Here is a 13,085-nt window from a genome sequence, read left to right as displayed (position 1 = left end):
ATCTATTCTCTCAATATGATCCTATTTTATATCATGGTAATTATTACATCTTTCATCTTAAATATTCAATTACTATAAAATAGTAATCAAGTCATTTATCATAAAGACAAATGACCTATGGCCACGTTTACTTTTCATCTATCATGTAATGCTAATGAGAGGATATCATTTAGTCATTAATTGGGTAATGAATTCCACTATTGTGAATGATGTTACATACTGCAGAAGTCATATACCCAACGCACTAACTTTCAGTTCCTTATCTATTTGAACTTAACCTTTTACTTATATCAAAGTATGCAAGTCACACATATATAGTCCGTGATCCACTCAAGATTAATGAATGGTACACTGTGAATGTCACAAGTGAATAAATTCATAAACAAATATAGGATCTATTCTACTTGGGTCTATCCTATGTATTGCCAGTTCACTCAGTCACATCTATGTCTTTATCTTTTAGGAGTCAATTGCTTCAATGCTTAAGACAAAACATCTCCCCAACTAGACTTGATAGACGAGATATTAGCCTTTCAATCAGTTTGTTCATTTTCGATTAGACTAAGGTCATGTTTAGGTTCATCTACTAATACAAGTTGTTTTTCTATATTACGATTGGACCATATAATACTGCTTAGTATTAGTTAAATGTTAAATGAACATTGAGCCAATATTTGTTTCCATTTTACTTTGCATGTAAAAATCATTGAAGACAATATAAATATTATTAATATAATTTATGTATATTTTTATTAAATTAATTTCTTCAAAAAAATACAAGTGTACACAAACGAAAATACTACACTTAGGGCACTAGATCTAATAGTTTCCCACTTGCCCTACTGAAGTAGATGAATCACATTTCACATTCTTATGCCCTCTATGTGTTTCTCAAAACTCTTAGCTAATAGAGTCTTGGTAAACAAACTCATAGGGTTTGTCCTCAGAAGCGATCTTTGACTACATTCACTATTCTGTCAATTATTACCGTATCACTTATAATACTTTCTATTAATATATTTTGTCCTCATATGATTTCTTTGGTGTTTTAGTTATTTTCGCATGGTTATAGTGTCATAGCCTTTAAAGAGATATTTGGTAATCTTTAAAGAGATTCAACAAATTCTAAAAAATAGTAATTTGTAAGAGATTCAATAATCATTTTAAGATATTTAATAATCTTGTAAGATATTTAGTAATTTAAAAAGTTATAAGAAATTAAATAAACCCTAAAATATTTTAAGATATTTTAGAATCTTTTAATAGATTCAATAAAGTCTAAAAATTTAATATGTAACAATTCCAATAATATTTTAAGTACTTTTGTAAGAAACTTAATAAGAGTTTAAGAAACTTAGTACTTTTATAAGAAATTAAGTAATGTTTAAGAGATTGTGTAATTGTTTAAGAGATTTAATAGTTTTGTAAGAAATTAAGAACTTTTGAAAGAAATTTAAAATTTATAAGAGATTCAATAATTGTGTAAAAGATTTAATTTAATAATTTACATAATAAGAATTTTTTTGAAAAATTTATAATATTGTAAGGAACCTAGTAGTTTTGTAAGAGATTGAGTAATGTTTTAAGTAATTTAGTAAATTCGTAGGAAAACAGTAACTCACAAAGTTACTGATCGCGTGTGAATACTGCTACAAGAGATATGAAATTAGGCGGTGTACGCTAGTATACTGGTCAGGTTGCAATATAGATTGTTACAACAGAACACGAAAGTATTCTAAGGATCGTACCCAAAGGTGGCTTGATTAAACTATTAATTAATTTCTACACTAATAAGTCTAAACAGTACTGAATCAAAACCATATTATGATAAATTATATAGAAAGAGTGAATTAAAGAAAACATGCAAAAGAAATCAAACAACGTAAATTAAGTAGTCGTAAATCTCTCAATACTGACAAAAAAAGACTAACTCGCTTCAGTGTTCATTGCTAACTCCTGATCTAGGGTTCTATTTAATCAGCTAGTAGTTAACCTAGTTATTACCTCTTGGCCTCTAACTAACCTAACTAGTCGGTAAGAACTACTTATCTCTCGACCTCACAGTTCAGACTGAGACAGACTAAGTGTTGCGTGATAGACTATTCTTTCAACCTCATCTACCTAAATAACTTCTTAGGATTTTCAAGCCTAGGGTTTAATCTCTCTCAACCCAAACCAACTAATCTGACAAGAAACCCTAAACAATTGGTAACTATTCCCACATTCACTTGTTAATCCCCCTTAGATTTTAGTTACCCATGCATCTAATTAATGAAAACCCTAAGTTGAATTTAGACATTGAAAAATATCAAAAGACAAAATAAAGAAGAAAGAAAATTGTTTTTTTATATTGATTGCGTGCAAACTAGAAGTCCATAGAAATTATTGAGTGATCTACAATCCGAACTAAGAACTGAACAAAAACTAAGAATAAAATAAAAAAATACAACTTCGAAAGCAAAACCCTAATCTAAGGATTAAAACTAAAAACAAAGAAAAAAGTCCTCTATTAAGTTCTGAGTAATCATCTTTATAGGAGTCATGGTAGATGACTCATTTAGGCCTAATACAATTGCTGAACATGACTAATTAAGGTTTTGCAAATGAAAACACCCTTGTTGATTTAAGTGGTCTCGTCGCAGCTGTGTCGCGACACTAAAGACAATATACTCCTTTGTGGTACGTTCAGGGTTGTGTCGTGACATCCTCTAGTATGGGTCGTGACATGGAAGACAATATGCTCCTTAGGTAGTCTAGAAGGTGTGTCACGATATCCAGCCAGCGTGTTGCAACATAGAGAGTGGCCTACAGACTCCTTGGCCTAAATTGGAGTTTTGCACACTCAATTAGCATGTTAGTTCTCCCTTAGGCCCGAATCGACCTAAAAGGTCATAAAACACTCCAAATTACTCAATTTATTGACTAAGTACTTAAAACAGAAATTGAATAAAAATAATACTTATTTGCTAGAAAACAAGGTTACTAAGTATTAAAATGACCTAATTTGCCACAACGAATTGTGGCAGATCAGTTACAAGAAATCAGGTAAACCTTAAAATGTTATCAGATATTCTATGATGTTTCAAGAGATTTGATAAAGTCTAAGAAATTCAATAATTTTCAAACGATTCAGTAATCTTGTAAGGAATTCAGTAATTGTTTAATAGATCTTGTAATTTGCTTAAGAGATTTAGTAACTCTATTAGAAATTAAGTATTTTTGTATGAAGTTCAAAATTTGTAAGAAATTAAGTAATTTTGTTAATAGATTAAATAATTACATAAGAAATTTAGTAATTTTACCTACTACTTGTTTAGTAAGTTCTAACTCTATTGGATTTGGTGTTTTAAGTGTAGTATTTTTTGTCTAAGTACACTTGTAAAATTATTCATGAATTACATTAATACTTTTTATTATTGTCCTCAAATGGTTTTTTTTCATACAAAACAAAATGGAAGCAAATGTTGCTCATTGGTTGTGTAATGTTTAACTAATATTGAGTAATATTACGTGGTTGAATCATAATACGAAAAAATAGCTTGTATTAGTAGACGAACCTAAACATGTCATTAGTCTAGTAAAAAATGAGCCAACTGATTGAAAGAATAATATGCTGCATATCAAGTCCAATTGAGGGAGATGTCTTGTCTTGGGCATCATAGCAGATGGCTCCTAAAAGATAAAGATATAGATGTGATTGACTGGGCTTATAGTATATCAGACTAGACCCAAGTAGAATAGATCCTGAATCCATTTATCGATTTATTCGGTTTTTCTATTTCCAAAAATAAACTTTAACATTCTATATTAAACAATTTTTGTTTATGAGTGTTAAAGTATTGGGTCAAAAGGCTCTAAAAGTACTCGTAATTGGACTTGATGTGAAAGAGACCCAAATCTCCCTCATATAACATGAAAGGGGCGACAAGCCTAGCGGGGATACAAATGTGTGCAGTCCACCCCACTGCTACTCTAAGTAGGAAATTGTTTTTCTATTTGCAATAAATCACTACAACTCAACAATGGTTCTACCTTTTCTTCCTATAAATAGATGATACCAGTAAAGCTATTAACACAACTTTAAGATACTGTTAGTCTACCGAAAAACAGAGAAATTTTATTCACAATTGCCAATTTTTTTTCCAGAATAACAATTCTATCAATTTCTATTAAGAAGAGAGAATTTCTATTTTTACCCTGAATAAAAGAGAGAAAACTTTTCTAGTTCTGTGTTTCGATTCAATTACTTGCCCACACTCACAGCAATTCGTGGTACGAGAATAACGGAGAAGATCGTTTGGTCGAAAGCTGGGAACAACGAACGTTCGCTAAGCCGAAAGCACAAGTATGAATTCGGTTAGGGTTTATTGCTATAAATATCATAAACAGGGTCGTTTTTCAAAATTTTAATTTTTCGCTGTATAAGAAAACTGTTTTCAAACTAGATTTTTTTTCCAATAAGCTCATCATAAGATCTCTTTAAAGAGCTCAAAGTAGAACTCCTTGACTTAATTACCCCTTACCTTATAATTTATTGATTAAAATAGTTAACATTGTATTCAATTATGTTTATTTACTCATTTTATAATAGTGTATAAGAACTAACTTGCCTACTATCTTAAAAAAAACTCAATTTCCTCATTTATTTTGAAGGGAAATTAATAAATTGCTTCCAACTTTATAGTACATGGATCTCTTGATCATTTATTCTATTTATAGTTCAAAATAGGCATAAGCATAAACTAAGTCTCTAATATTTACAAATTTTGTCCCTTTAGCCTTTTAGGATCAATTTGGCCTTACATATTCAAGTATTTTCCAAATTACTTTATTTTAGACGCAAAAGCTGGTTAAACTGTTAAACTTTTAATGATATTAATGTGACAAATTGTATGACAATTTATGTTACTTTGTTGTAGACATGGATAAATTTTCTAAAACTTTTTATGAACTTATTTTTTTTTTGAATTTCTATGAAGCATATGTAGATTATCATGTGAGTGGTCATATCATTACTATTAATATTTTAGTAGTCCAATTAATTTTTTCATATAAAAGAAAGTAAATTGACTAAAATTTAAAACTTAAGGGTCAAAGAGATCTAAAAAAATGTAGGACAAAAGTAAATTACCAAAAAAAAGCCATTTTTAAAAAAAATTACGAAAATAAACCAAATTGTTGAAAATTTACGAGAATGGGCCGATTTTGATAAAACGCTTCCATCTAGAGAAATCTCATAAAAAATACTTCCAGCTAGACACGTTTTCAGCATATTGACAGAAAAACACTTAAAACTAGAAGCACTTTTCGCCACATCAGCACTAAAAGTGGCAACACCATTTTTTTTGTGCCACCTATTAATATAGAAATAAAACTTATAAAACATGTCTTTATATAGACTCAAAGTCTCATTTTTCTTGTTTTCTTAAGCAATGTGAGATGAGATATATGTTTATATAAATTCATGAATAAGTTTGTAACTTGTTCTTAAACAATATGGGATATAAACATATGTATAACTAGTGATTCAATAAGAACATAAAATAATAACTCAGTTTTGCTAATATGACAAACAAGTCCTAATATTTTTTTCCAGCAAAAGGACATAGCAAATAGTGAAAAGCATATAATCATATGTAAACAAAACAAGGTAAATGAATTGAAGGAGGGATATAAAACAAAACAAATAATAGATGTCAGAAAATTTTCATACATAGCCTACAGATATTAAGCAAAAACAACAGCAATATTTTACAAATTTAAAAGAATATATATATATAACTCAAAATGACGAATATATATACACACAAAAGTTGGGGGGAGGGAAACTTACTAATACTCAATCGATTCTTTGTATCTGTAAGTTCCAGACACTTTTTGATCAGCATAGGAGGGAGTATCACCTCATTTTAATTTTTTGTGTGCAGAACATACATACATACATACATACATAAATACATACATACATCTACAATCAAGTTATACTTGAAAATCTAAATGAAATGACTCACCAATTTGTATCAAATTAAAACGATCTTGAAACGTCAATATAACATTCATGCGATTATTATCATATGCATGTGATTACATTACAAATCTAAATCCATACATCAACATGAAAGTGTTATAATATTAAAACGCACACTAATAAGAGTGAAAGAAACAAGTCACTAATACTATTAACTCTTTTTCCAAGATATTGCAACTACCAAAAGGATCACATAGTATATAGTACTATATACACATATCTTTAAACAAAATATGACTCAACGGTCCCCAAAATATTAGATTAAAGTTTTGTATATAACACTATATTAATTATATTTATATAACGTATTTTAATAAAATAAATTTAATGTTAAAACTAAATTTCTATATCAAATTATTAAACAATAAAATGATGTGAATACAATATTAATGCATGTGTTCATATCTATATAAATGAATTATTAATGTATAGAATATATAAAAATTTGTAATACTCTAAACGAATAAAAAATAATATTATGAATTGACATTATGAATAAAATTGTAATGATTTTCAACACATCACTTTAAATAAACTTTATTCACAATAAATCATAATAATAAATTATGCAAAATATAAATACAACTATCAACATGTAAAAGTTTTCTAAAAGGAAACTAAAACATAGAAGGAAAATATTTGTTACATCAATAAAATTTTTAAACTTTATAAGTAAAAAAATTATAAAATATAGTGTAACCTTTAATTTTATGTTATTAGTTAAAAGAGGAAGCAATCCTACATTGTCTAGGAATAAACTGCAAACCTATTCATAATTTTATATATACATATATCTCATATCCTATATTGCTTAAAGAAAAAAAGGAAGTGAGACTTTAGGTCTATATAAAAATCTATTTTATAAGTTTTTTTTCCTCATTAATATGTGGCACAAAAAAGAAAAATTGGTGTTGTCCCTTTTAGAGTTGTAAAAAATAATTACGTGACCTCCAGTATGGAAATGCTTTCTATTAGTTTTAATGAAATTATAATAAATTTTTAGCCCATTTAAACGTTGAAGTGTGTCAGAGTTAAAGGCTGCCTTAAGCCCGGTCAAGTCTAGACAGACCGTCTGCATCTTTAAGGTCCGTCATTTTATTTAAAGTGAGCCGAGAAGTGTACAAATTGGATTGGGTTTTTAAGACCCATCTTTAAGATCAACAGTGAAACGACGTCGCCTGTTGGGCTCAAAGTGTAAAATGCCCATCTTCTTTCTCTCACTGCAGGCTATCTATCCGACGGAATTGAAAGTTTCCGGAGGGAGAACCATCAGAAGAACGCAACTGGTTTCTCTTTTCTGTTTTCCCCCTCTCTCGTTCTCGCCAACTAATTTCGGAAATTTCCTTTTCTTTTGAAAACGATTGCTTCCTTTTTTTTTCCCCTAAAATTTGATCTAAGCGATGAACTTTTTTACTCGGGAAATTCCCCCATTTTATCATAAATGGTTAGCCAAATTGCTCTTCATCTTTAAAATATCTTGATTGCTTTCTTCGAGGATTGATCTATTTCTTCTTTTTCTTTCTGTTTTTGTAGATATGAGTTTCATCAAAGACATAATCGACTCTCTAAGCTCAATCATCTCAACCGATAGCACGCCATATGAATCAACGCAAAACCCTAGTTCTTCCACGTGTCAGAACATGGAGGGAATAGCTGGAAACGAACGCACCGCGTATAAGCTCAAAGGATACTTCGATTTGGCCAAAGGAGAGATCGACAAAGCAGTTCGAGCGGAAGAATGGGGTTTAGTAGACGACGCCCTGATTCACTATAAAAATGCACAGCGAATTCTGATCGAGGCTAGCTCCACTGCCACACCTTCATATATCGGCTCTAGGTATTTCAACAATTATCTTTGCATTTTGCTTTTGCTAATTGCCTGATCATTTGGTGTTGATGGATTATAAATTTGACTCCTCATATTTTGTGATAGTGAACAAGAAAAGGTGAAATCGTATAGGCAAAAGATATCGAAATGGCAAGGTCAAGTATCTGAGAGACTACAGGTTTTAAGTCGCCGATCAGGTTATTAGTAGTGTTCTGAATATTTATCATGTTAAGTGATTTTACAATAATTAAAATACATACTCATTTCGTTTATTATTATTTTTCTATCTTCTTTAGGTAGCACATCCGCGAACAAGGTATGGCTTTCTCAGTCTTATGTTAGTTAAATGTAAACTTAACCATGTTTATTAGATGGCAACTGCGTTATGCGGTTGTTAGTTACTGAGATTGATTATTGTCTTACAGTGTTCCCATTCTTTTATTATATAATGTTATACATATTTGCAGAACACCTTAACTCATGCACAAACTGCTGCAGTTTCACCAAGAGCATCAAATTCTAGGAGAGATGTGTTACAAAAGTCTCCTCGTAACCCGGTGGTGAGAAATCAGGTTGATAAAGTTGGGAGTTCGAAATTTTCTCAAGAATCTGGTAATGGTTATGAGTCGAAGTTGGTTGAAATGATCAATACAGCAATAGTTGATAGAAGCCCTGCTGTTAAATGGGATGATGTTGGTAAGATACTGCATATGTTTTTCCCTTGGTGGTTTTGCTTTCTAATGCTTACCTTTTTCTTTCTTTCTTGCATTGAAGTTATGAACTTACTTCTCCTAGTTGTTTGCAGCTGGCCTAGAAAAGGCTAAGCAAGCACTAATGGAAATGGTTATTCTGCCAACTAGAAGGCGGGACTTGTTCACTGGACTTAGAAGGCCAGCTAGAGGTTGAATCTTACTAGACCATATTCATGAAGATAAGTTTTCCATGCTTGAGGAATTGTTTTAATGAACATTACTGCTGCATTTTGGTTTCTAGGTCTGCTTCTTTTTGGTCCACCTGGTAATGGGAAGACCATGCTTGCCAAAGCAGTTGCATCTGAATCACAGGCAACATTCTTCAATGTTTCTGCATCCTCTCTAACATCTAAATGGGTCTGTCTCTGTCCCTGCTATTATTTCCTGTTCTTGCTTTAAAAAAAGGAAGTATTTAAATGGTGTTAGATATGTTCTTAAAATTTCTTTCCTCATCCATGTGATGCTCTTGGTTATGATCTTTTATAACAAACCAGGTAGGAGAGGGTGAAAAGCTTGTTCGGACTCTCTTCATGGTTGCTATATCCAAACAGCCATCTGTTATTTTCATGGATGAAGTATGTCATTCTCTCCCATCACTCATTGGATTTATATATCCCATAAAACTATTTGCTATTATCTTGTTTTGGAACTGCTTCAAGATTGCACTTGTTGTCGATTTGTTGTTTCATGTGTTTCTGTTACTGCCTCTCAAAACTGGGCAATGCTAAGAGAAACTTGGTTTAAGATTAAGTGATTAGCATTTTAATTCTACTAGGTTTGATTTATTGCTGGTGTCTTGAATATTTTTTTTATTGTTTTTGAGCATTTTTCTGGTAATAAACATCCATAATCTCCAGCTCAAGCTGAGCTTTCAACATATCTGGTATATGGTATGCTGAACTAAAGATGAATTGGTGGATTTGATGTCATGCTCCAAGAAAAAAAGGGTTTAAATGTGAACACGATGGAAAGTAAAACATAATATATCAAAGAGATGACCAAATCCTTCGGGATCATATCTGTAAATTTTTAATGTGATTATGCAATTGTATAAGTGATTGGTGTGCATTATGGGCAGTATGTCCATGTCCAATCTGATTGGCTCTAGGGCATATTTAAAATAAATAAATAAAAACAATTATTGTCTGTTTAGATACGGTGTTGCTTCTGACCATTTTTTGGTTTCTGTATTTCCTATACATTCTAAATTCCTATACCTATTTTGGTGTCAAGGGAAGTGAAATTTTATTTATGTTACATGCAACTACATTTTATGTAAGCCAATCAACTGCCTTCGCATCAATACTCTCCATTCTCATACTAACATTCCCCAATTTTCTATTTATCTTGGTTGACTCCATAATTATAATTGATGATAGCTGGTTAAATATTATGTATTCCTGCTCATTGTTGACATTTTATTGCATCTTTTTTTCTGTTGTTTACAGATTGATAGTGTCATGTCAACCAGGTTGGCAAATGAAAATGATGCTAGTAGACGGTTGAAGTCGGAGTTCTTAATCCAGTTTGATGGAGTGGCATCCAATCCTAATGATTTAGTAATTGTCATTGGTAGTGTATTCAGTTATTTTCTTTTTGGCAATTAGATCAAAATTATTGCAGAAAATGGTTGGATTTTGTGCAATAAACTTTGTTATCCATACTGTTCATGTGATGATAATCCTGCTTTTTATTTGTGTTATCGGAATCTTCCTTAATTACATATGTATTTCCTTATTTGCTTGTTTAAATGTTAATGCAGGTGCCACTAATAAGCCTCAGGAATTGGATGATGCTGTTCTTAGAAGATTGGTTAGTATGAAATTGCTGCAATTTGATTTCCCAGCTACTCAAAAGATAGATATCTGCTATGATCCCAAATAAAACATGGCTTTTTGAATTTTGATTGCCTCATAATGCTATAGTGAATTGGATCAGGTTAAGAGGATATATGTACCTCTTCCAGATGAAAATGTTAGAAGACTGCTTCTAAAACACAAACTCAAGGGTCAAGAATTTTCCTTACCTGGTAAGAGATGCTCTTGTTCTCTAATTTGTATGAATTGATGCCTCTTATTTCTTTGAGCTCATAAATATATGTTTATATGTATTTAACTGAAGTGATCATCTGTCCCTTTTAACTACTCAACCATGGCCCTTACATGACAATTCAATTTCCATCATCTGTGATAGGTTGGGACCTAGAACGACTTGTGAGGGAGACGGAAGGTAAGATAATTCTCCATGCTATTCTTTTGAGTCTTTATGACTTATTTGATTGGGAACGGGACTGTGGCCAATATCTAGGAATTTTACTTCCTTCTTCAGCTTGGTCTAAGTAATGGTTGCTATGTTGCAGCCAATGTACTAACAGTGCACTTAGCCAGCCCTGCAGCAGTGCTTGAAAACAGTAGTATTTGATTTAATGTCAGAACTTATCTTTTGCTTCTTTTTGTGAATAGGGTATTCTGGAAGTGATCTGCAAGCGCTATGTGAAGAAGCGGCTATGATGCCAATTAGAGAGCTTGGTTCAAATATACTTACTGTGAAGGCAAATCAGGTAGTCCAGCAAGAAATTAGCTTTTTACTGATTGTATGCACAAGAAAAAATCAGATTTGTAGATCTTGCGACAGCTTTCAAGTTAGATTTTGTAGTTTTATTGTGGATTTAATGGTTTGTGGTAATCATTTATTTTCAAAAACTGAAATGTTGAAGAGGCTTAATCTGGTAAAAGAACTTGTGGTATTTTGGGTTAATTAATACATATAGAAGGTCCTACATCCTCACTCGTATTGTGACCGGTTAATGTCTAAAGCCTGCTCTTCTATTATGAGCCCGTTTATTTGGTAGAATGATCCTAAGCACTAACTTTTCCATCGAGGAGATGTTGGATGAAGGGCTGGTCCAATGAGATACTGAAATTTGTTTTCGGCAAATTATGAAGATGTGAGGAGGCTGTATTTAGCTTATCCCAAACTTGAACTAACCTGGGATTTAGATTCAAATATGTGTTAAATCACATATGTGTAGATTTTGAATCATCTGCTTTACTCATCAGCGTGGACAGCTTAAAGATGTCCTTACAGACTGATTATAAATGATTGGTATTTTAAGGTTAAAGCTAACCAATATTTCTTATTCCAGGTGAGACCTCTAAGATATGAAGACTTTCAGAAGGCAATGTCTGTTATCAGGCCCAGTTTAAACAAAAGCAAGTGGGAAGAACTTGAACAATGGAATCAGGAGTTTGGCTCCAACTAAAATCTTGCTTGCCTCTATTTAGCATTATTACCGTTGTCTGTTTGAAGAACAGCTTAAGCAAGGGACAAAAAGCAACCCGTAGCATCGTTGGCGCCAGACTAGTTGTGTAATTATAAGAAGTCAAAACTCGAAGCCGAAAGCCAAAGCTCAAACGTTGGTCAAGAATGTATTTTGTTTTGGATAACAATTCTTTGACAATGTGTCATAGAAAGTATTGTTTGATATTTTGTATTTTACAACAAAATGCATGATTTTGATGGGTAATCAACAGCCTTCTTGCCTATGATTAGAGGGTTATAAGGAATAAATACGAGGGAGGATTTTGGACAGCAAGGTCGGGAGTAAGTTCATCTGGTACATTTTCATTTTGAATGATTTCTATTCTTGTAAGAATGGGGTTATTACGACGTTTGGTATATCGGGAAAGTTACATTGACGATTTTACTTGAAATGGGATAGTAAATTTCGAAATTGTTCCTATTAAATAAAATAAAAATATGATTAATTTTAAAAAGTTTCAGTTGTATTTATTATTAAAAAAATTCAATTTATTTACTTTAAATCAAATAAATTAATGTATTTATTTCATTATTTATCCTATTTATTTTTAATAAAATTAATTTATTTACTTTAAATAAAATAAAATGTTTATTTCATTATCTATGATTAAATTGAGGGATAAAACTTAAAACTATCCATAAAATTTGGTTCAATTTGTAATGTTATATATGAATTTTGATTTTATGTAATTTTATACATTCATTTTCATTTGGTTCAATTTTCATAAACGTTTAGCATCATTATCAATATAACATCAATTTGTATTTATATATTACGTACACATAATTATACTTATCCAATATAAAAGTAATTGATTTATTCATTTCTTTAAATATATAAAATTGAATTAAAATCAAAGTTCAATGTGTATAATTATACAGGATCAACCTTTCTATATCAAATTGTACATTGAATCAAAGTTTATATATAATTTTGAGATTTATCTCTTATATTGAAATTAAAATTTAAATATAGCCTTATTGGTAAAATAAGCCCTCAAATTTAAAAAAAAAAATCAATTAAGTTCCTTCGAACTTTTGTACCCAATTGAACTCTTGAATTGACAATTTTGACCAACAAGACGCTTTGACTAACATTAACATTTAGAAACTAACAACGCTAACGTGGCTGTTAATAGATGCGATATCAACAAAA

General features: G+C 31.0%; 1 protein-coding gene across 1 annotated transcript; it reads left to right on the top strand.

Moving 5' to 3' along the window:
* Positions 1–7,227: 7,227 nt before the first annotated feature.
* On the top strand, positions 7,228–12,203 carry LOC107952909 (spastin). Its single transcript, XM_016888114.2, has 14 exons — positions 7,228–7,472; positions 7,562–7,865; positions 7,962–8,053; positions 8,153–8,172; positions 8,324–8,552; positions 8,662–8,757; positions 8,850–8,965; positions 9,103–9,183; positions 10,057–10,180; positions 10,371–10,420; positions 10,547–10,637; positions 10,802–10,837; positions 11,071–11,168; positions 11,754–12,203. Exons 2-14 carry the CDS (start codon positions 7,564–7,566, stop codon positions 11,868–11,870), a joined length of 1,452 nt encoding a protein of 483 aa, XP_016743603.1. The 5' UTR covers positions 7,228–7,472; positions 7,562–7,563; the 3' UTR covers positions 11,871–12,203.
* Positions 12,204–13,085: the final 882 nt, after the last annotated feature.

This window comes from Gossypium hirsutum, chromosome A07, assembly GCF_007990345.1.
Source record: "Gossypium hirsutum isolate 1008001.06 chromosome A07, Gossypium_hirsutum_v2.1, whole genome shotgun sequence".
Classification (NCBI taxonomy): Eukaryota; Viridiplantae; Streptophyta; class Magnoliopsida; order Malvales; family Malvaceae; genus Gossypium; species Gossypium hirsutum.
The sequence above is the reverse complement of the archived record's forward strand: the minus strand, read 5'-3'. Positions and strand labels throughout refer to the sequence as shown.